General features: G+C 53.2%; 4 protein-coding genes across 4 annotated transcripts; 2 read left to right on the forward strand and 2 right to left on the reverse strand.

The window, feature by feature from the left end:
• Nucleotides 1-409: 409 nt before the first annotated feature.
• Nucleotides 410-6,594, reverse strand: HMPREF1120_00298 (uncharacterized protein). Its single transcript, XM_009154292.1, has 4 exons — nucleotides 4,727-6,594; nucleotides 4,466-4,672; nucleotides 1,329-4,393; nucleotides 410-1,255 (listed from the first exon to the last, which is right to left on the reverse strand). The coding sequence occupies exons 1-3, from the start codon at nucleotides 4,815-4,817 to the stop codon at nucleotides 2,637-2,639; spliced, it is 2,055 nt and encodes a 684-aa protein (XP_009152540.1). The 5' UTR covers nucleotides 4,818-6,594; the 3' UTR covers nucleotides 410-1,255; nucleotides 1,329-2,636.
• A 3,430-nt stretch (nucleotides 6,595-10,024) lies between these two features.
• On the reverse strand, nucleotides 10,025-22,363 carry HMPREF1120_00299 (uncharacterized protein). Its single transcript, XM_009154293.1, has 7 exons — nucleotides 20,819-22,363; nucleotides 18,939-20,769; nucleotides 17,916-18,879; nucleotides 15,967-17,809; nucleotides 15,610-15,908; nucleotides 15,417-15,538; nucleotides 10,025-15,351 (listed from the first exon to the last, which is right to left on the reverse strand). The coding sequence occupies exons 4-7, from the start codon at nucleotides 16,190-16,192 to the stop codon at nucleotides 14,577-14,579; spliced, it is 1,422 nt and encodes a 473-aa protein (XP_009152541.1). The 5' UTR covers nucleotides 16,193-17,809; nucleotides 17,916-18,879; nucleotides 18,939-20,769; nucleotides 20,819-22,363; the 3' UTR covers nucleotides 10,025-14,576.
• On the forward strand, nucleotides 11,009-13,141 carry HMPREF1120_00300 (uncharacterized protein; the record flags this gene model as incomplete). The annotated part of the gene is made up of 1 exon (XM_009154294.1): nucleotides 11,009-13,141. The coding sequence occupies one exon, from the start codon at nucleotides 11,009-11,011 to the stop codon at nucleotides 13,139-13,141; it is 2,133 nt and encodes a 710-aa protein (XP_009152542.1).
• Nucleotides 18,087-18,737, forward strand: HMPREF1120_00301 (uncharacterized protein; the record flags this gene model as incomplete). Its single annotated transcript, XM_009154295.1, has 1 exon — nucleotides 18,087-18,737. The coding sequence occupies one exon, from the start codon at nucleotides 18,087-18,089 to the stop codon at nucleotides 18,735-18,737; it is 651 nt and encodes a 216-aa protein (XP_009152543.1).
• Nucleotides 22,364-22,740: the final 377 nt, after the last annotated feature.

A 22,740-nucleotide genomic window follows, 5' to 3' on the forward strand; every position in this document is an offset into this window, starting at 1 on the left:
GAAGAATTTGTCCTTTATATACCTTTCTGCTCCGGAACCGAGATGGATGGCTTTGAGTCATTCTCCATCCCACGCGGCGAGTCTTCTTCGAACGCTATCCTGTCGAGCAATCTAACGCCCAGTTTTGACATTGTTGTCGCGGTTGGAACTGCAGTCTCCCGTTCCCCGTCTGTGAGGGCTGCTTGCAAGGCCGAATCTGACGAACCCCCCGCGCTAATTGACGAAGTATCGTCGGGAAGATGCTGAATTTGGGACTGTATTGGAGGCATGCACCGCACGCGGGCGGGAAACCCGATCTGCTGCTGCTCGGTGTGCATTCTCCGGAGGGACCTCCTTGCAAAACGCACGCGGCCGTCGTGCAGTTGCCAGGCCTCCTTTACTGCTTGCGTGGAGCGGGAGGCCCATATACGAGGTGACATTTACTCCAACCCGTGCCAAGGGTAACAAGACCGGGTTTGTACCAGCAACAGGCTCAGGCACGCGAGTTCCCTCTGCCTTCGTATGTTCCCGAGCCTATGACCGTGTGGCGTCTCGGGAATGCAGCGCCCCAAGCCCCAGGGCTAGGGAGCTTAATCAAGTGTCATGCTCGTGATCATTTCCGGCGTCCATCGGGATGCCGGGTTTGGTGTCCTCCACGACAGCGTTAGGAGCGTGTCCAGATTGCACACACTCGTTTCAGCAGATTTCCAACAATCTGGAGCGGCTCTGCTATTGTACTTCTTCGTTTCGACTAGCAAAAGATCATATGCAGTGCGAGGCCAGCTATCTATCTACCCCGGAAATCACCAGTTTCCCCAGTCTCCAATCCGACACGACCGGGGTGTTTTGTGCCAACCGTTTTCACCCGACCGCCCCAGGTCCAGACCAGAGCGATCGACAAGTGGCGCCAGGCTCAATGCATGCTGGAACATCGAAACAAGCGTCCATCCTCTTCAACAGCCCCAGACAGCCGGATCCAAAATCGAGGCGCGCAATACACCCCTTCGGAAAGAGAAAGGCCCTTGCTGAAGTATATCATTCGAGGGCCACCAGCCCCGGTCGGGATCCGCTTACCGCCTCACTTGTAGAGGTCGCGATCCTGCATTACATGGTCCGTGTCATGTGCCTTAGTACCCCGGGACAAAGGTCGACTAGCAGCCCTGCTTTTTGAGAGGTGTACTAGACTAGGTGGGTAATATGGTTGCGAACAGAGTCGCCCGTGGGGGATATGATATGGCTTTGCCCATGGTGGTCCGACTGAGACGGGGACAGAAGTCTATTCCCTCGTTAGGCCAGCCGTGGCAGGTGCATCATCATTCATGCTTGAGATCTTGACTGAAGCTGCTTACAGGGAGAGCCATGGGGGTGGTGTTGTAGCAAAGTAGACCCATCAAAGATGCCTCATGCAATGCAACTTGGGCCATGCCGTCGGACGTTTCGTGGAAAGGAAAGGAACCAGACATAAAAATACTCGGTCGAGTTTCATTTCGGTTTTGTATCTTTGAGTCTTCACCTGCAGTGGTATGGATTTTAGTTTTGAAGCACTTTCTACGCGGTTTCACGTGCAGCGCGACAAGTGATGTTCTTCTGTCCGAATATTCATATCAGAAATTATCATAATTCCATCTTTCTCCCATGGCAGGCCAGAGCGATCTGCTGCCACTGTATAGATGGATTCACCCTTGACTCTCGGTATATCTCCAAAGAACTTGGTTCCCATTTCCCATAATCTCGTCCCTTCCCGACAATGTGTGGAAGACACCCATCCCTAATATCCGATCCTGTACAGTAGAATCGGCCGCTTTCATCGTATGGAGGCCTATGAACGGTTGTCTGATATCCAAGGACGTTTCGGATCGCTCCCTTGAGTCGAAATACACCCCTATCCTTCCCTTTACTCTTCCTTCAAACGGTCCAAAAACGGAAAAGGCGATCAGATTCCTCCGGATCAAGCCCGGTCCGTTGGGCCTCCGACGCCTATCAAAAAGATGCTGGACATTGACAAACGTGATGATATTCAGCAAGCTCGAAAAGAGATTTAGTCACGTCAGGCCGTCTGGACGACAAACAATTCTTTTCTGTTCGTTAGTGCTCCAGCCTTTCATCGGGTATCAAGTATGTTGTGGATTTCTTCCTTGCCGCCACAGGTACCTAGTTAGGTAGTCTCATCAAACACAACCGCCCCAGGTTGGTCTTCACACACATCATGCCGGTTTGCCCATTATATTCTGACCGTCCTTTCATTGACTGTAGAGTGGCCAACCCGTTTGTGCTCCATACGACCAAATGTCCGCGCCTTGCGCCGTCGCTAAATGCATTTTGCTGCTGTGCCAAAGTATGCCACCAGCCCCGTCCAGCCTCTTCTCTAACGCCGGGTAATCCCAAAAGTGACCGTCGTAACCCAGACCAGGATGCAGAAACTAAATCCTTTGCCAGCAAAGTTTTGAGCAGTGGATTGGGTTGGGGTGTATTAAATGAATGGCAAAACTCCGACAGCGCTCCTTGATAAAGGGGAGCTACCAGGTTTCGGAAACGAGTGTAGTTGCTCTGCTAAAGGCGTTGAACATCCCCCAGGGAATCAATCTCGGCAAAACTGGTCATCAAGACCCGCTTGCACATCTAGAGAAAGAATCCCTTTGAAGAGAGACAAACGGCCATTAGAGCAGAAGAAAATCCCATCCGTTCTGCTGCATCACGTCCCGCCAGTGGACATTCTGGGTTCTCGGTACCGTGGTCGTTGAAGAGGCTGAGTTGGCTGAAGCTGTTCCGAGGGCGGCTCCGGCTGCGTATGCGTTGATCGGCGTCGATGTCGAATCCCCAGGGCTTCCGGTAGTAACTGGAGTGGCTTCACATACTCCTGCGGAGATAATCATGTCATCGTTCCGTCTCCACATTTCATGTAGTAGGCGCACCATTCGACCAAAGGCTCCATGGTCGGCGGCATCTCCTAGCATCTCGCATCGTTCGGACAGGGCTCTGCGAAGGGGCGATGCAGGTATAGAGTTCGCACCGCCTATCAACAGGGGCCAGACGAGGCACCGATCAAAACCGTTGGGTCCAGAGGGGATGTACTGAAGGAGATCGGCCATTTGCGAGACGAGATTAACAGTGGCCGGTTGGTAGCGGTTGTGGTCAGGGACTAGGGAGCAGAGATAGATGCGCGCGGCTTTGCGAAAGATTGCGGTTATATTCTTCGAAAGTTGCTTCGGTCGAAGGGCTCCGGACTTAGAGTAGGGAATCTGTAGAGGCTCATTGGGTTCGATCTGGTCCAGAGTCTGGGCCAGGGAAGTGATGTGGCTGCACATTCCGATGTCGTCAAGCTTACTCTCAACCTTCAGCGAGTCCAGACAGGCGACTTCCGACAATAGGTACATTACAAGATCATTGCAACCCATTAGTTGTTCTAGCCCCATAGAGGCACCGGTGAAAAAGAGGTTTCGGTAGGTGTTGGAGAACTTGGGAGCTTTTCCCAGCATAGTCGCGCCGAGGATGTCTATCCAGGAGGTCAAAGTCATGTTAAACGGCGGGTGACCGCCTGTCTGACAGTGACTTTCAAGGATCGTTGGAAGGTCAAGCTTCTGCACAATGTCCGTAGCCGCCTGGAAATGTTGGTGCCAGGGTATTTGGAATTCTTTTTCGAGGTCTCTGGCTGAGCCTACAACTCCTTGAAGTGAGATCATACCAAGTAAAGCGTCCAACATCTCGGCGTGGTGAGTGTCATTGTTGAGGGCATCGACAACGATCGAGACGAAGGCAAGTTTGTGGCGCATGGCATCATCTTCGGCTCCCTGAACGGAGGTGGGTTGAGTGGCCTTCAAATGCGTGGCGGCAGCGAGGAGGCAGGAGTGGAGGTACGCCTTGTTGTTTTCCAGAGCTGGCAATATGACGTCGGCACGGACCGAGCCATGTTGGTTGGCTTCCAGAACAGGAAACAAGAGTGGCAGCACATCGTCGAGCAAGTAATCGAACAGGGGACGGTCACAGTCTTCGAGCTGAACAATAGAACATTGAGGCCGAGGCTGCGGGGCGAGGGAAGAGAAGTCAAAGAAGTTGAAGTCCAGGTTCTCCTCTCCGCTCCATGAATCTTGTCGGGTCTCGCAAAAGTCGTGCTGTACCCAGTCGTCACTTGGGTACGCTGGTAACAAGGAGTGCGCAGGTGGAGGAACGAGAGTACTGAAGGTCGATATTGAAGAGTCGCGGCGCGTGAGTTCATCGTTCACGTAGGTGTGACGTTCCGTCTTTACGTCTACTTCCCAAGGGTAACCGGCTGCGCAGGTTTCTGGGTGAGGCATATAGAGGTTGGCAGCATAAGGATCGTACATACCCGGAGTGGTCGCAAAGGGTGGGTCAAAAGCAGTGTCATAATCGTCTGGCGAGTCTTCCGAAGTCCCTCTACCTGTGCTGCCCAAGATGTCTGTGGTGCGTGTTATAGTTATACATTGGCTCACGGTCGGGGTGGCAGGGATATGATGAGGCACAGGCTTACATTGACTTTGCGAAGCCAGACTCTTCTCGTTCGTCTTTGTCCTCTTGATAACGGTCTTGATGAGTTCCTTATGTTTCCTTCGGTTCTCATTGTTGCCCCACCAATGAGGCCTCTTATATTCGCAGTCGAGACCGAGATGCCGGCAAGCCTTGCATTTCGGTTTGGCCTCATCACACTTCTTCCGTCTCAGACGACATGTGAAGCAGCCTTGTAGTCCATCAGTAAATGTGTCCACGTGGTTGGACCTTCAAGGACACTTACCAGAACGGGACCTTCTGTGCATCTTCGAAGACTTTGAGGATGGTGACTCTTTGGTGGCAGGCGCAGCCTTCTTCTCGCAAGTGGAGGCCATCTCTGATACCACAATGCAAATGTTTTAGTTGTCGCATGTAACGTAGGCCAGAAAGACAAAGAGACGTGGGCCGGTAACCACGAAGCAATAACCGTAACCGATGCTGCTGTGAGGATATTACGAGGGAGTGGTCGCGAACACTGGCCAGCAGTATCCGACTGTCTATGGAGGTACTCGTCGACGAGGTAGAGGGACGACAGCGAGGGCAACGGTTTGCCTTGAAGAGAGTCACGGCCGCATTGGCCGAGGAAGGTTGTTTATGAGATGCTTGGAGTTGTTCTCGAGCACGCGTGAGAGCTATATTTGGATCACACAGATCAATGCCATGCGGCTTGGATGAGGCTCCGTGCTGGTCTGGTAAAGGCTCAGATCGTAGGAGAACACTCTGTGTCATGAGGGACGAATGGGAGAAAGGGCCGGCACATGCTGGAGAACTTGTATCTATGAATATCGCGACTGTGTCTGGAAACGCCCTTCGCGGATTGGTGGGAGGCATGATGGAGGAGGGGCATCGCATGAGTTGAGCATCTGGTAAGGTGGTTGAAGGACGGGTCAGTTCAAAGAGAGGCAAGCATTTCGATCGATTGGAGTCGATTGATAGTGTGCAGCAAGCAAGAAGGAATCAGCATGAAGTGTGGGAGGTTAAGCTGCTGATTGGATGGTGGGGGTCGCAATGGCGCTTCGAGGCTAAGATTAGACCTCGACAACTTCGACGAGTCCTGGACGCAGGTCAGTTAGCGCCGCCATCGACATGGCTGCATATCGACCCCTGTCTGTTGCCGGTCATGCGATTTTCTTGCCTTGGCCGAATCTGTATTTGGTCGATTGGAGATCAGCTGCCAACCCCCGACGGATGCCGGGTCAAGAACCGGCCTACTGACCGTCTCTGCTCAAGCGAAAGGGAGGACATATCGGAACGCTGGCGAGGGCAAGGCGCATTAGCATCAGAAAATCATAGCAGCCCAAAGACCGGCGCAAGATGTGCCCGATCTGTTTTGCAGTTCGCGAAGTAGTCATGTGGTGTTGGAATTCCAGACACAAGCATGCCATGCAGTGGCACTTGTAAGCTACATCCCGCTCGATGCGAGAATGTTGGTTGCGGTCGTACCCGACAGGTACCGATGTTCAGGGAATACCGGCAGACAGTCACTGAAGCCACGCCCATATCCGTGGCCAGTGCTCTGACAATGCCATGCGGTTGACCGTGCTAGCTTGAGCGCACGAGGTTGGGACAGCTCTTGGTAGGGGGACTCCAACGACAATAGGAGCAGCAAGGAACAGTGGAAGAGGGGTATCTCGCTTGCCTGCATGCTTAGAATGCAGTTCGGTCGGTAACTGGACGGTATGTTGCAGAGGCCGGTTTCTCCGACAAAGGGATATCAATCGTGGACGGGAATTCTTTGCCATTTGCTGTCGTGGTTGGTCGAATCCACGAGATTTCCCACCACAAACGAGTGTACATCTACCTCTCGGCTTGCAGAGAAGGACCGCGTGAGTGTACAGGTCTGGGATGTACCCACGTTTCTTGTCCTATCTCCCAACGTGCCATGATTCCTCTGAAGCTTCGGTGCCTGGGGTCCGGGGGCAGCAGCTCCAGTAAGGGCATTTCTGCCAGGCAGACGTTGGCAAAGGGTTCAGAAGAGCCGATGGAGTGTAGCGAGATGCCCCAGGAGGAAAATCGATTGGCCGAAGGGCGGTCAGGACCGTCTCGCGGTGGCGGGCTGGTGCAGAGCTACCCTTGTAGATAGCAGTTGTGCAATACCCGTCATGCCTTGCTGGAGGGAGGTGGAATCTGGTCTGGACAAGCGTTCGGGAGGAACACGGACCAACCGCCCTGCCAAGTCCAACAGCCGCTAGTCGCAGAGAGGTTAGATCCTGTTCACCCCCTTGCTGGTTAGACAGCTGCAATACAAGGTGTTTGGTGGCTAATGTCGTTAGCCTGCCTAGTACTACACCTACTGTTAGCACTACAAACCATCGCTACCACCACTGCACGACTACCTACCGTACCTACCTATTAGGTACCTAAGGTATCTAAGGCACCTCTACTGTCGAGGCAAGCGGAATGGACCAGAGGACGCTTCCCGCCATCAATTCTCGCCTTGCATGTTTCCCATCATCACTCGAACTGGCATCTACCGAAATACCTACTGTCTATCTCAACAGCTTCCTTCTTGGAAACATTGGCTTCTCCTCGAAATCGATCATTATTCTTAGCACTTTCAGTTCTCATGCCCGTGTGGCCATAGCAGTCACAATCAGTCTCGGAAGTGCGCAGTGAGTGTACAGTAGTGTATGCTGTATCCAAGGCCCATTCGCCGAACAACGCTCTGGGGGGACACTGCTCAGTATACACAACTGGGAGTATCCCGGTCACTGACCAGCTCCACAAGGGCCAAACGCAGCACACAATCATGGCACCTACTGGCAGTACTTGAACAGGGATGTACAGCACGTGCTGCTCTCACCTTGATCCTTCCATTCCAGGTACCTGCCAGGTAGGTACCTTCGAGACTCATGCGCTCAGTACATTGCTGTGACCCCTCAACCGCCGAGAATCATCTACGGAAACATTCGCAGAGATATGACGGTGCTGTGCTGCCCAATGCATGCCTGCTGTCGGTGACTGTCCTCTTCGTCCCACGTGATGGCTGTGGGTGGAAGCGTTTCTAGCACGCTTTAATGCCCCGGCACGGATTGCCTGTCACAATCACACCCCAACCTCCTCTCCATCCTCCTCCTCCTCCTCCTCCTCAACCTGTCCAGACTCGCGTCGTCGAGCTCCTTCACAAGCACATCCATGCTTGGTAGGTATGGATGCTGTCCTGCTTTTCATTTCTCTGACGTTAATATTTTGCAACGTCCGAGGTGCGCTTGAGTTGGTGCACACTGGCAGCATGCAATACCGCACCGCAGTTTGTCATTGCATTGAGACTGAGAAGCCGTCTCCACAGGCGGCACCGGAAACCTGCATAATGAGCCTCGAAGAACGAGTCTTCGGGCAGCTTTATGCAGAAAGCCTAATCTTGATATGCTTTGGAAGAGTGTTCGCAAGCCTCTGACAGCGTTCTTATTGCACGACTTCCATGCCGTTACTCCCTGTCATGTCCCGCATCTCCGACAACTGATGCCTTCGAAGCTGGTTCCGGTTGCTCTACATGTGAGCACATATTGCTTCTGTGACGATAACCCGCCCACAGCATTGGCCAACGTGACCCTGGAGAAAGGCTTTCTGTGTAACAGATAGGTACCGCAGCTGCGTGAGGTAAGGTATGCATGCCAGACTTGTGCCATGGTACCGGCGGGCGAGTAGCGGTGGGCTCACCGCCAAGGAAAAGAGCATTAAGAGCATTAAGTGGCGGCCATGTGCAGAGCTGGCTACTACCAACTTCCAAGGTTCTCACGAAAGCCTGAACCAGGTATATCCTGTCCCGGCCCCAATAATAATAATTCTGGTCTTCGGAGAGACCAGGCGTGGCGGGGAACATCACGCTTGGTTCCGCACTGCAGTTCATTTTTGACGGGGACAGGCTATGTGATGGGATGCGAGATATGGGACAAGAATGACCTCAGAACCGACCGACTTCCTGCAACTGTCTCCCTATTTCGCCTCGCATACATACTGGGCACATATGCAACTAATCTCGCGATATCACACATCGAAGCCGAAAGCGACCGAGTTGAAGCGAGGACCCGTTCTTGTACGAAGGCGAACGAGATAAACTATTCAGAGAGCTACTCTGCAGCACATTAGACTACTACATGAGATAACAGCACCTAAAGCCTTAGGTACCTGTAGGTAAGGTGGGTGATCACCTTTAGGAGATGGGTATGAACACCACACTTGCAGTTCATGTGAGGAGAGACCCCATTGACTTTCCCCCCACACTAGGCACCTAGGTGCTAGGTAAACTCAATAGTTGCCCGATACATGCCAGTGCCCACAACTCGCGAGCGAGCCTGGTGACAATCAAAGTTCAAGTTGACCCGTTGATCTTCGGAAAGGGCCGCGTTGAGATGGAGACCATGGTCTGGAAAGACCAAGACCAAGGCGAGACTCATACGGTTACAGTTCGCTCTACTGTTCCGCAAAACTCAAAAGACCCTGAAAAAGAAAGGTTGATAGCCTTTTGATCTTGCTTTGCACATCCCACTACTACTGGCATGTTGCGCGCCCAACTCGAGTCGAGGGTCACACCATCTACTACTATCGTACAAGAGGTTAGTAGTGTCAGGCCCAGTTCAAAGGCTAGGCTAGACCAGACCTCCAGGGTCCAACCACCACCACCAACAAGTGGCAGTCAGTGACAAGTTACAGTGTAGAACCCCCGCAGCTCTGGATTCAATTCCCAACTCAAGAGTCAAGCTCTGGCTCTGCACTGCAGGCCAAGGAGAGGAGAGGGGCGATGGTGATGGGAGTGGTGGACAAGAATTGGCCGCACACGCACACGCACACGCACAGCTTTTCTGCTGTGTGCTCAAGTTGTGCTTCAAGTTGCGGTTTGTGTTTTGTGAAAAGCAAAATCCTTGGGAAGATCTTGTCTTCTCCAAGCTTGGTGTGGCCGTTTACCGTTACCGTTACCTGTCGGCGCGGGCACTCCACTGCAGCGGATGACATGTGCTTCAAACACAAACACACACACACAAGTACAGTTGGACTTGAACTACATACATGCAGTGCGGAGAGTTAGAGTTTAGAGTTAAGAGAGCTCAAGTTGATGACATTATTCCTGCATGCACCTTGAGCTGCAGGCTGCCAGTGACCTGTTGATCTGTTGATCTTGTTGATCGTTGTTGTTGATCATCAATTGTGACGGATGGTGACGGGGACAGCTTTTCTAGGTAGGGTAGCCCACTACTGGCAACCTGAATGTGACGGATGCCCGGGCTTTTCAGGGTCTCAGCTAAAAACGAGTACCTACCTATTACTGTAGAGAGCTCGAGTCTGAGAAAAGATCAGCAGGGCAGCAATAGAAGGTAGGTAGGGATCTTTTCCGTCCTTCCCCTGGGACCAGGCAATCCAGCTTGAGCACGGACCATGCCATTACCTCCAGTTCAAGAAAGACGAGGCGAGGGGGCAGGGAAGTGATTTCTGCTCTCGAGCCAATCAAAGCCCTCAAACAAGGTAAAATGGACGGCAGAGAAAATAGGCCACGGGGTTGGGAAAAATGGCCGGGGCAGCTTTTTTCTTGGAGACCTGGAGGGGAGAGTTTGGCGGTTCGGCGCGGACAGGGATCAACGAGCAGAGTACCTAACTTTTGTAGTTGTAGAGTGCTGTACCACTGGCACCACCACACCACCAGTGCCCGTACTAATCCTATCCGAGTAGTCGAGACCCCCCCACGATCGCTACTATCACCCATTCTACTACTACTACTGTTAGGTCCTGTAGCAGTAGGGAGCTACTAGATAATCACTACTACTAGTAGCAGTCGTAGCGAACAGTCCCTAGTACCTAGCGGAGTGCTAAAGGGAAGGAAGGCCCTTCCGCAACCGCAAGGCACTCGGCTCGAGCCACTTACAAAAGAGCGAGTCAAGTGCGGCGGTAGCTATTCCAGGCCACGATCTAACACGATTGCGGGCAAGCTCAGCTTGCTTAGAGCTGTTGTATTTTTGGCAACCGCTCACTATTGAAGGCCATTGGTGCAGACGCGGGGAATACTTGATGCTTGGCGATGCTTGGCTTGTGATTTAGTGCGGGATCCACTGCGGGCGGCCGTTCACTGCCAAACAAGGATGATGCCGTCTGTTCCCCAAAGGTGCGCTCGTTCCCTCCTCCATCTCGGCGCGTACTTTTCATAGAATGGCCGTCGATTGGATCTGCTGTGATTTACCGCCAGCCTATACAGGCCATTCTCAGCATGCATTTCCTGTCGACACCTTCACTGGCTGTTGCCGCTGCGTTTCACATCTTCGAGCATGCAGTCCCAATTCACTAGTAGAGGATTCGACTATCCTCTCCTGCACCTATCCTGGCTCGCATATCGCATATCCCCTTGGCTTGTCACATTGGCCCCGACCGTTGTAGCCGCCCACGTCCATGTTCCTTCACGACGTTGTATACATACCTCGTTCCCGCTCAAACCTCCATCCCCACCCATGGTTTTGCCCTCTTCATCCCTTTGTCCCAGACAGACTTCAAGTTTGGTAAACCAGGACACGGACACGTTGTCTTTGTTGACTCTTCCAGCATGGACGACTGGTCTTCGCAATTCCAACAGCTGCACTTGCAGTCTGTTGAGATGCTGCAGAAACCTTCCACCCTCTCATTCTTGAGCCGTCATACAATGTTGCCTCGGCCTCTGTCTGAAGCCACTGAAATCTTCGACACAGACAACGAGGACGATTCCGATACAGCTCTGTCTCCTTGGTTCAGCCGCGATGATGATAGTCAGTCGACACTGTCAAGCCCCGAGGAGCTCCCTACGCCTCCCAGCTCCGGCGGACTGGGCGGCTTCGAATTTCACTTCGATGGCAAGGCTGCCGTCTTGGGCCATCAGGATCCTCACCTGGTTCGACATACACCGGAGATCCTCAGCAATCCGGAGGACGATGTCTTCCACAGCATGACAACACCGGCCGGGCAATTCAACAAGACCGACAGGAAGCCCATCGGTGCTTTGACCAATGCTGTTGCCGAGCTTGACGAGTCCCAGGTTCGTGACTGGACGCCTCGTCAAGTGGCCGAGTGGATGGCCGAGGCTGGCTTTGAGCCCGCCGTGGTCGAGAAATTTCTGATCCACGATATTTCCGGGAGCGTCTTGATCGACTTGCAGTTCGAAGACCTAAAAGAACTGGACATCAGTTCCTTTGGCAAGCGCCATAGGGTCATGAGCTCCATCCACCAGCTCCGCAACAGCAGCATGATTTCCTTGGATTCTCCTCTATCCAGAACACCTTCCAGGAGCACCAGAAGTCCGGTGACTCTGCAACGGCCTCCCCGTTCAGATGAGTGTCACGTGTTCATTGAGGATCGGTCTCAATCTCGTCATCGACGAGCTCGGCACGCTCAAGCTGACACAGTCACCCCTGCCGAGTCGGTCTCCATCGTGGGCATTGAGCAGGTCCTTCCCAAAGAGCACAAGTGCGATAGAGGGGAAGACTGTCCCAAATGGCAAAGGCAACAACGGAGGATCAACCGAGTGCAGAGAACCTTTGAAGAAGAAGCCAGGCGACCCATTTCCGAGGTCCCGTCCGAAGCACTTCCCTCCATCGTCGGGTCGTCAGATGTCCTTGGCCCTTCAGCACTCAAGATCACTGCTGAAACCCTCAGCGAGATCCACCCACGTGACCCCCAGGATGGTGTCAGGCAGTTTCTCAGCTTCCAGCATATCCAAAGTCCCTCTCAGTCATCCAACCCATCACCTCCACCGGCGCCATCTGGCTCCTTTGTCGCAAAGTCGGCGCACCTTGACGAGCATCTTCGCGAACTACCCAAACTCACCATTCCCGCGGGCGAAAGGGACGACGACAGCCCAATGCGCACACCCATATTTTCTCTTCATCGCCCCACGCACATCCAGGCTCAGCTCAAAGCCCAATTGCAGCGAGACCCGTATCACTATGGCGGAGTTGCTTCCCCTGCGGATATCTACCGCACCGAGACCCCAATGTCGGCGACAGACATGCCCGTCACGGCAATGGCAATAGACCCTTGTCAACGAGATGTCTCGCAGTCGGTCCCCCCAGAAATGCGCTATGGTAGCGCTCCTGAGACCTCCAACTCTGAGCCGATTCAACGATGTGTATCCGCTCAACAGTCACCTCAACCGCCACCGGCCCATCCTTCACGGCACCTTCGCCAAGGGTCCTTTACCCCATCTGTGGCTCCCGTCAAGGAGAACGACCCTCTGGTCACAAGGCGCCAGGCAGCTGGGATTGCAGAGTTCGACATCGCGCATCACCAGGGATGGATGCGTAAGCGCCGGACAACGCGCATGTTGCGCCACGAGTGGCAGGACAATTACTGCACCTTGGTCGGCTCCAAACTTACCATGCACGAGACCCACTACGCCAATGCCACTCCCCTCGAGGCCATTGACGTTGATGCCTTCACCCTCCATGCTTATTGTCAGGCATCAGGTTCCAAGCTGAGCGCTGCGTTCAAGAAAAGCCTCCTCGGCCAGGGGAAGACGCCATCTGGCGATCAGACATTTGCCTTCTCCTTGATCCCCGAGGACAAGACCGTGTCGAGTCGAAAGCTCTTTGACAAGAGCAAGTCTCATCACTTCGCCGTCGACAGTTCAAAGGAGCGTGTCGAGTGGATGAGGAAGCTGATGCTGGCAAAGGCCATGAAGAAGAACGATGCCAGTGGTAAAATCTGAACCCCGTTGCTGACATTCTCGCGGGCCTCGGCCCTGGATGTACAAATCACCTCCTTTTTTCCACCACCAGAAAACCAAACTCACATGACTTTCGGACTCTTATTTCCAAGATGTTGCCTCACGGCAATTTTCATTGCTCTTGAATACCACCAAAACCAATGACGAAACAAATGAACGATCTCTTGAGGGAAAACCAGCCTTCGGCTACAACGAAAGAGGAGGATCATGGTGTGACTGCTTTTGGCCCCTGGGCCCAGGGATTCAGACATGAATACCCACATCGTTGCATTTCAGCGTTGGAGCAAGGTTGGGAATCATAGGGCCATATTCTGGGCTTGGGTTGGAATTTTGTGCTTTCTTGCGTCCTGTCTGAATGGCGTTCCGTTGTCCTTTTGAGATACCACTACCCATTGCTGTTATGATGTCCCTCAAACTCGGTTGCCGCGCGAAGCGAGTTCAAGATGAGAATCAAGAGGGTACAACAACTTTCTTTCCGTCCCAGAAAAATCCACAACCACTGCCGTGATCGAAGTGACGGCACTGGCAAAGCTGTCGGTGAAGCATGAAACTGTCAATCATCGACAAGACACCCTTTCGGCGCGCCGATGCAGCTGAAGGACGTTCTTGCAGAGAGATAGCGCATCCAGACGATGCGATCAGAAAGATACTCTCTTAGATAGTATGCAGATAGTTAGTCTAGCCTTCCTCGCCTGTGGTAGTCTCGAATCGAGGCCACAGCAGGATCGAAATGCACATTCATGCATTGCTTCTCGGCAGAGGCTCATTGCCTCTGGCCTTTCCTCATGCAGGATGGCTCTTAAGGGCATTAATCCTGTTTACCCTTTCCCTCGTTAAGTTATGAACCGTCGAATAGGCGAGTGAACCGTAGCTTGTACTGGTTCTTTTGAGGCTCACTGATACCTCCAACCGGTTCCGTTCAACACTGTGACTGGTCAGAGGAACATCCCTTTCGGCATCGACATTCTAGGGGCTCAATGCATCTGACTGTCTTTCAACACTGCCATCCGGGGTTGACGAGACCTCGGGTGTTATGCTCGTTTGCATGTGCCTGTACCAAAAACATGTCGAATCGAGATAAGGCGTAGCGGTTTCGTGCCTTTGAGCGCCTGCTCGGATTATCGATCACGGCTCCGGAAGGTGACATTTTCAGATGTCAGGGATTCTGGCTTTGGCATCGCGCAGACTGCATGAGGCTCCGTGTGCTATTGTTCCAAGAGACCACTCGGCGGAAGTATGTCATCGTTGATTATTTGTCCGCCTTCGCAAAACATGCAGGTTTTTAGTTGACTTGACGGTTCAGCTGATGCAGGCAAGCTCTCTGCCGAATCATGTCCTGTCTCCATCAGGATGGTTAGTTCTGGATCGCCTGATATTCGTTGCGGAAAAGACCTGAATGTGTGATATCCAGCTTATTTTACGATACGGTAGTCGACCGCTGTCGGAGGTGGAACCTCTGCATTCCTCGGTGCCAGCACACCTTCCACTCGTCTTGGAAACTTTGGAACCAGAAGAATTTGCGACTGATGGTAGCAACAGACTGCCAGTTCCTGGAGACCGGGAAAGATTCTAGAACATGGTCAAGTAGGGCATCGGCAACGGGCAACGGTCCGGCGGCAAAGTGACTCCGCCAATTGATGATTAGACCTAGCCATACGATAACTTCAGTCTCTGCCACAGTGGGCGTATCGATGGCTTTGATGTCGCTAAGCAATGCGTTAAGTGTGGCATGGTCGAAAAAGTTTGTACGATTCTCCCCGCTCAGATGACGGGCCGTGATGATGAGCCCTAGCATGATGATGTGCTCCAGGCCAGTCGGCCGACCAGCCCGTTGAAGCGAGAGAAGCAAAACGATTGCATTGCGGCAGAACTCTCTAGGCTCACAAAAGAGCCGGCAGTACCTGACCCTAGGATCCAGAGCAGACCCTGAGCTGGGTGAAGAGCCCTTCTCAACATCCGAGTCGTCTACCAAAGGAGCCCATTGCGCGACTGAAGCGAGTAGCTTGATGCATTGCACACTCAACTGTGCAGAAAGGGCAGCCTCGGCGAGACCTATGGGAAGCGTGGCGACGTACCGACAGACGTCCGGTGGGAAGGGGTGAGGTACATACTCAAAGGGCTCACTGGGAATAGCGTGTAGGTCGTCGGGACTGACCTTGAGGTATTGGCCGAGTGCGATGTAGAATTCGACCCTGGCCATGACGGATATTAGATGTATTGTCCAACGAGGTCTAACTGAAGGGGTCAATACACTCACGTTGTGAACAGAGCGCGAATTGACAAGTGTGAAGGCGAATCCCCCAGGCCTCCGCGCAAGGCTAGAATCTGCCTTATACCTCTCAAGTGTGATTTTAGCGATGGTAGATCTCTGAGACAAGCCTAGAGACATCGTTAGTTGATTTGATTGCTTGACTTGGCGTCGACACCAGGAGGACGTGGGTCTGGCGTACGTCGGCGACCATGAGATGCAGCACCGACAGGACCAGGCCATCATCTAGATGAGCAGCCGGCAAGGTCAGGCGTTTCTGAAGCGATGTGATAGCCTCGCTCTGGAGGCACATCATTGTTTGTGAGGGTTTCGCTTGCCGCGGGAACCGGCGCCATTCGTAAAGGCTCTGCGCGCCGACGAGGAAACACTTGAATAGGCTCGGATCCTGCATGGACATCGGAAAGAGGACTGAAAGGACAGGATGTTGCAGATCCGGGCGAACCTTGAGCAGAAGCTCCTCGTTTCGCTGGATGTACACGTCTGCATTGCAGCGGGTGAGCGCAGGCAGACACCACCTCCGGGGTTGATACCAACTTACACTCATCTACGCTTTCCATCCTGTGGGTTCCCGTCATGGCTGGATACGAGGTGAACAAATCGCGGCGATAAGAATCGAGCGTTGTAGGTACGAGCATGTTGGTGGACAGCTGTCCTGATGATGAACCACCAGACGAGCTCGGCGAACCAGTTCGCTCACTATCGGTTTCTTGCGAGCCATGTCGGGAGCGTCCTCCTGCTGCTCCCGGCAGGTCACGGGCTCCCATGAGGTTGAATAGCGGCGGTCAAAGTTGTAAGGCTTCAGCAAAAAGCTCCATTGGAATGTTGACCTCGGCTAACGCGGTAGGACTGTCCGGTCTTCAATTGTTAACATTTCTGTGCGTGCAAGCGAGCGAGAGCCTGGCAGGGCGTGACTTTTCGAGTGGTGATTCTGCGTCCTTGAACCTAAATGACACCAGGGTGAAGGCAGGGCAGACCGAAGGTTCGAGGCGTCCTAACCGCCAGTGCAATCCGGATGCAGTCTCCGTTGAACCGAGCGAGCAGTTCAAGGGCCACCAAGATTAGAATCCCGCAAAACAAGGCTCTAGGATGGTCAGTCTGTTCGTCAACTCAGACCAAGGCAGAACGACGGATGCGAAGCAGCCTCAGTCGCAGCAGAATCTTCAGCCAGGAAATTCCAACGGTTTATGGAAGATGGGAACGCGTGTTCGCTGTTTATAAAATTAGCAGCAACCAATAAGATGAGAAAACCAATCGCGACTGACTGTCGGTTCGAGAGTCAGAGTCGATAGTCGCAAGGTCGGCAGTTAGTACATACTACCTGGGAATACAAGCCTTTCACACTGCAGCACTACTACCTTAATAAGACCAAGCTATGGAGTGGTGCCGTCAGATAGCTCTCACAGTTCGCTTCAACTAACAACGCCGCAAAAGTACCGGATTGTACTGCACAAGTACTGTAATATGGAAAAATACCTCGGACCGGTACCACAATATCCGCCTCACCCGGCACAGGTGATTCTGCAGGATCTACCTGTACTGCCCTATACTTAGGTATAAGGGCTGCATGAGAGAAGCGCTGCCAGATCGCAATCGTGTGAGATGCAATAATACAGTGCCGCAGTACCTCGTTGTAGTTTTCTACAGTATTTCTTTGAGCCTACCAGGCAACTTTTAAGGTACTGTGGGAACCACAACTGGTACGTGAGCTAGACAAGCTTGCGTGGCTCTGTGGCTGTTTAGTGCTTAGCAGCACCCTACCTCACCCTACCTAGGGTAGTACTACTAGCCTGAGGTGGTCTGCCGGTGACGTCGATGCAGAGGTGTTTCGTCCCGAGTGGAAGTTGGGGGCTCGCCTAAGGGAAGCGTTCAGCCACCTTTATTATTAAGCTTAGTACTGCAGGCGGGTTCCTACAGTATCAACACGCTCCCCAGGCGTCGCCCTGGAAGCAACACTGGCCTCGTCCTCGCTTCGGGCCCCTTGCTCGACAAGGCTGGCATCGCAATGTCTCGAATTTGTGCTCCACACAGTGCCAGTGTCGATTGCAATCAAGCAATCATTGTATTACTTTCAAGTCGTACAGTAGTAACAACGCCGTCCCTCGGAATGCTTGGGGGCGAAGCAGGCAGCAGGCAAAGCTGCCCCAGCTTCAAGGCCGCGTCGTGGATAACTTGAACCACACCGTACGTTGTACACTGTAGGATGCCCCAGCCCCTGCCGTTGCCACAAGGCTTGACTTTCCCCTTCCTTGACCCATATTATTGCAAGGCTTAGAGCAGCCGCGACTGTCGCACGTCGCGATCGTGGCTCATTAGTTCGTCATCGCCGCGATCATCGCCCGTCGCCCCTTTCCTTAGCCTCGGTGCCAGACGTAGGACGGAAACTGACTTTTGTCAATCATGTTTCAACCAAGCATTGGCAGTGGCAGCTGGGGAAACACAGAGACTATAATAACATCATCCATCCCTCTTCCACTGCTCTAGACTTACCATCTTTGTTTACCATCACTCTCTCACGCCCACCACAACACCCTCACCCATCAGCAACTCTCTCGCTTTCCGTACATAGCCAGAGCAAACAGTAACAGACATCCATACCTGCTACCTCTCACCAACCAACTCGAGCCGGATCTCTTCTTCGACACACATTTACACCTCACAATGCATCTCTCCAAGACTCTACTCCTGGCCTTCGCCGTCAGCGTTTCCGCCCAAGACGTCGGCTCCGTGGTCAACTCGGTCATCTCAGGCGCCACTTCCATTGCCGGAGACATCACATCTGTCGCCGGGTCCATCGCCTCAGGTGCCACTTCGGTTGCCGGCGACGCAACATCACTGGCAGGATCCATCGCTTCCGATGCTACTTCGGTGGGAGGATCGTTGGTCACATCTGCCGCTTCGCTAGCCTCGTCCATTGCCAGCAATGTCCCCTCGGGAGCCGACTCGGTCGTGTCTCGCTTGACATCTGACGCTGCCTCTATCCAGTCCGACGCCGAGTCAGTGGCTTCCAGCCTGCGGTCCGAAGCCGCCACAGCTGCCCCGTCCGCCCAGAGCAGTCTGTCGAGCCGCATCAGCAGTGTCTTGGCCAGTGCCTCTTCGCGGGAAAACAGCCTCGTCAGCAGTGCCACTGCCGCAGGCAGCTCCTTGATCAGCTCGGCCACGAGCGCAGTTGGCAGTCTCACCTCATCGGTTTCTAGCAAGGCATCCGCAGCCGCTACCAGTGCGTCTGGAAATGGTGCTGCTGCTGGATATGCTGCTCCTGCAGCTGGAATTATGGGCGGTGTCTTCTTGGGCGCTGTCGCTCTTCTTTGAATGCATCCGGAAACATGAACCGGCCTGCATACCATCACCCCAAATGTGACTTTGCATAGCTTGACACAGTGTTAAGAAGGTACCTGGTACATGGACGACATGCCAGCCGGCGACATCAAAGAACACCAGGTGCAGCGTCACCCTGCAAATAGTTATGCTGAGAATAGCTCTTACGATGTCATGTTCAATTCTTCTACCTACCTTACTAGTGGCCTCCCAAATTTTCTCCGTTGTATTGCGTTTGTCTCTCTGAGCGTCGAAGACGGTCTTTATGCCCACGTATACGGACTCGCGTCTTAAATAGCAATCGGTGGATGATTAGGGATGGAGTGCGCGCATCTAGTTGTTCAAGAGATTGGCGTTGGTTGTGCCGTTACGGGGATTGGTCAACTCTTCGTTTCGGGCTCTGTGTCCAGAGGACCTCGGGATATAGGTAATACCTTGGGAACATCCGTCCGTACATAGGTACACAGTGCAGAAATGGCTGAATTGCTGGATCTAGTCCAAGTACTGAGTGTACAGGATAGGGACAGTATCTGTATGAGTTCGATTCCACCCTACCTAGGTAGCAAGGAATACGGTGAGCCGCACCAAAGTCCAATTCCCTTAATGCTTTTCTGAGATCCAAAAAGGATCGTACTGGTACTCCCAGAAGGACAACTTGAACTGACAGACACAACTGTTCTCCTCAACCGCCTTGAACGGAAGAGCAAGGCATGGTTCAAGTTGAGCGCTCCAGTGTGGACACCCTCCTCAAGTGCTTAAGGCCAGCTGACCCACCGCGCGCCTCACTTCATGCTAGTTTGCCCAGAGGCAAACTCTGCAACGCCCGAGAGTGTACCATGATCACCGGCCACTGCAGAACGGCCCTGTATGTCCCCAGACACGAGCAGCGGCTACAGAACCCTTCCATGCAGCCGGTGACATGCCATGACTATCTGGTATAGGACGCTGCACCCTTTCCGACTGGCTTGGTCCAAGGAGTGGCCTGATGGACGATTAGTGGCTCAACACCCTTGGGAAACGCCATCCTCGACAGATGAGGATCGTCGACCGCTTCGCTTATGGTGGTTAGGCACACACTGCAGAGATTAGTTTGTGGCGTAGAATGAAGATCTCAAACAACATCAGTCGCTTCGAAGCCCCAGGCGAACTGGTATCGTCGAGGCAATTTCCTCATTCAGAAGGACCCTCTGATGGCGGCGGCCCCGCGTGGAGAGCATGTCTATAATGCCGGCGCCCTGAAGAACATCCAACACCAACCTCCACATCATTGGACTGGAATGAATCAATATCGGGTCACGAACTAACCAATGCAAAGGCATTCGTCCGGGACGCACAACGACACCGCCATTTCGCCACCTGAGACACTCTCTGCAAGCCCTGGGTTGACGGACAGGATGCAGGAGACATGATGGAGCAATACCAGGATGATGGCAAACAGCTTTCCAGCCACAGCACGCACGGGACTTGAGCACAACCGAGGGCCGATCAACAGCCTTGCCAGGTGGCACATTGACATCCACTTCCATCTGCAGTTAACCGCATGTCTTGAACCCGTTAACGTGGCCAACAGGTTAGTATCGTCCGCAGGAGCAGTCGTCTGAACGAAGAGATACTTGAAGGAAACGAACCTGATGTGCGGAGGTCAAACCCGAGCAAGATCTGCACGCTTGTTGGGCACAAACTCGGTCTACTTGTCGGTGTCCCGCCAGTATATCTGGTCAGATTTGACAAGCGTCTGATAGCCGCATGATTAGTCTTCGTGCCCTTTTGCTCACCGCTGTCCGGTTGCCACGGCTATACTCGGATTTCCGTCATTGCTCGAGCCTTTATGCACGTGACGTTATACTGCGTAGCCAGGACGCCCGGCTGAGGTTACGCTTCGGGATTCTCGCCTCATTCGTGATTACCCCTGGATGGATCGGCATGGAAAAGGTTGAGTCTGTTCGACTATCGCTCGAAAGGATGACCTCCAAATAAGGCTTGAAGGGTGGATTGGAGTCAACGGGTCAAGCGTGAGCGGCGGGAGCTATGCAGCGGGTCAGCATCCACAGTTGGGCGTCGAGGTTCACACCAGCCTTCAAGAAAAAGAAGAGCTCCCGAACAGGATCTGCAAGTCCAAAAACTGTGTTGGCTGTCCTATGCAGAGGACGAGCGCCGTGCTTGCTTTCCTGAACGTGTAAAGAAGAGGACCAGGCTGAGAGCTTTGGGCTCTAATGGGGCACGACAACACTCTGGCAGGAGACGAGGTTGGCAGTGTAACAGACAGCAGATGTGGCGCAGGCGCAGGTACAGAAGAATGAGGCACTGTCAAGCTTGCCTCGGAGTGGATGGAAGGAACCAAAGTGGATTCTGCACCTCCTTCTACTGGGCCTCAAACGAGGCTCAGCCAAATGGTCGGGGAACCCTTGAGTGCATGTTTACGACTACTTGTCACAAACATAGAAGCCGTATCCCTAATCACGGTGCCCAGAATAGCGCCTGTGGGCTGGTCAGCTCCTCTGTTTCTGGCGTGTTTGAGACAGTGGCAGCCGGGAATGTTTGCGAGTAGTCAGCGGCGGAGCAGCAAGCCAGTTTCAGAAACCGACGCCCACCTCCAATTCATGGGTTCCGGTCATCTGGACAATTTCGCTCAAAGCGCTGATGACGGTGGCAAAAGAAATACGGAGGATCGGTTACGATACGGGGCAACAACGATGCCGACGAGGGCATTGTAGTAGTGGAGAGAAGAAGGACGAGTGAACGTGTTGAAGGTAACACCCTGATGCAGGAACAAAGGCATTATGATAGGCCTGAGATTTGGGAAGCTGAGCGCCAGCTGGTCAAAGATCATGACTTCCAGTTTTCTGAGTGCATTCTATGCCTGCAACTGAAGCATCAGGAACATCAGTGTCATCCTGAATCTCCCGGTTGCAGGGCTGCATTGACACTGCATTTCAGGAAGCGAATTATCTGGTAATCATCATGCCTAACTGTGTTGTTGTTGTTGACTATAACTGTAGATCTCGGGATGCAAAATGCCCAAAACCGCGCCTGGATGCTGCCAATAATAATTGTAACGGGTGTTGCCAGTGGCCGCCAGTGTTTGTTGCAGTGCCAGTGGCATGCTTGTCGCACGTCATCCCCTTCCAGTTCCAGTTTCCCCTTGGGTCCCTTCTTCCCTCGGAGCCTGCGTCGTGTGCCTTTTCTCCTTTCCTCCCACTCATGTTCGGTTGTTTTCAACTTCAGGTTTACGGTGACAATGAGCGCGCCTCCTGCGGCTGCTCCTGCTCCTAGCTCTGTTCCAATCGCACCGAGGATCAATCGGCTGCCCACTTATGGGACTCTAATCCCTCCCTGCCCATGAATTGCTTCCAGGTGCCGGTGCCAATGGCAGTGATGCTGGAGTCTCCGTTCCGAAAACCATTTCAGCCGCCGCTGGCAGATAGTATGGAGTCGTCCTGCACACACGTTTCCTCTGCTCCATCGTCCATCCCTGCCCTGGTTCCAGGGTGATGGATTCTGCTGCCTGAAGGTTCCCACTAGCATTCGCCCGTTTTGCAATCCCACAGCCTTCTTCTGATTCCACCCTCCAACAACCTTTGCACCGCGCCTTATTTGTGGGCGCGCAAGCCCCAAGGTGGTAGACTCCTACGTGCCTGGATGGATGTCCAAGATCCATTGCTACTACTTTCGTCTACTTCTGCTTGCCTTTTCTCGTCCTCGTCATCTGAGTCAACGCCCGAGCTTAGGTTTAGTTGCCTGATGCTAGCCTCTCTCTGCCTGATGCCTTGCCAGGCTTCACTTGTTTGCAAGCCTGACTCATTCACTTTGCCCTCCATTGTTATGCTATAAAATCAGCCCGACTACCTTCTCGGTTCACTTCTTCCTCCTCGCTAACATTCTGCGGCACATCAAACAAAAAACATTCCTTGCAGACCATCCAAGTACACCTTTGCGGAACATCCCTCTACCCCTTTGCAGCATTCTCTGGCAACTGACCCCACCACCCATTGTTGCC

The sequence above is a fragment of the Exophiala dermatitidis genome (genome assembly GCF_000230625.1).
Source record: "Exophiala dermatitidis NIH/UT8656 unplaced genomic scaffold supercont1.1, whole genome shotgun sequence".
NCBI classification, from domain to species: domain Eukaryota; kingdom Fungi; phylum Ascomycota; class Eurotiomycetes; order Chaetothyriales; family Herpotrichiellaceae; genus Exophiala; species Exophiala dermatitidis.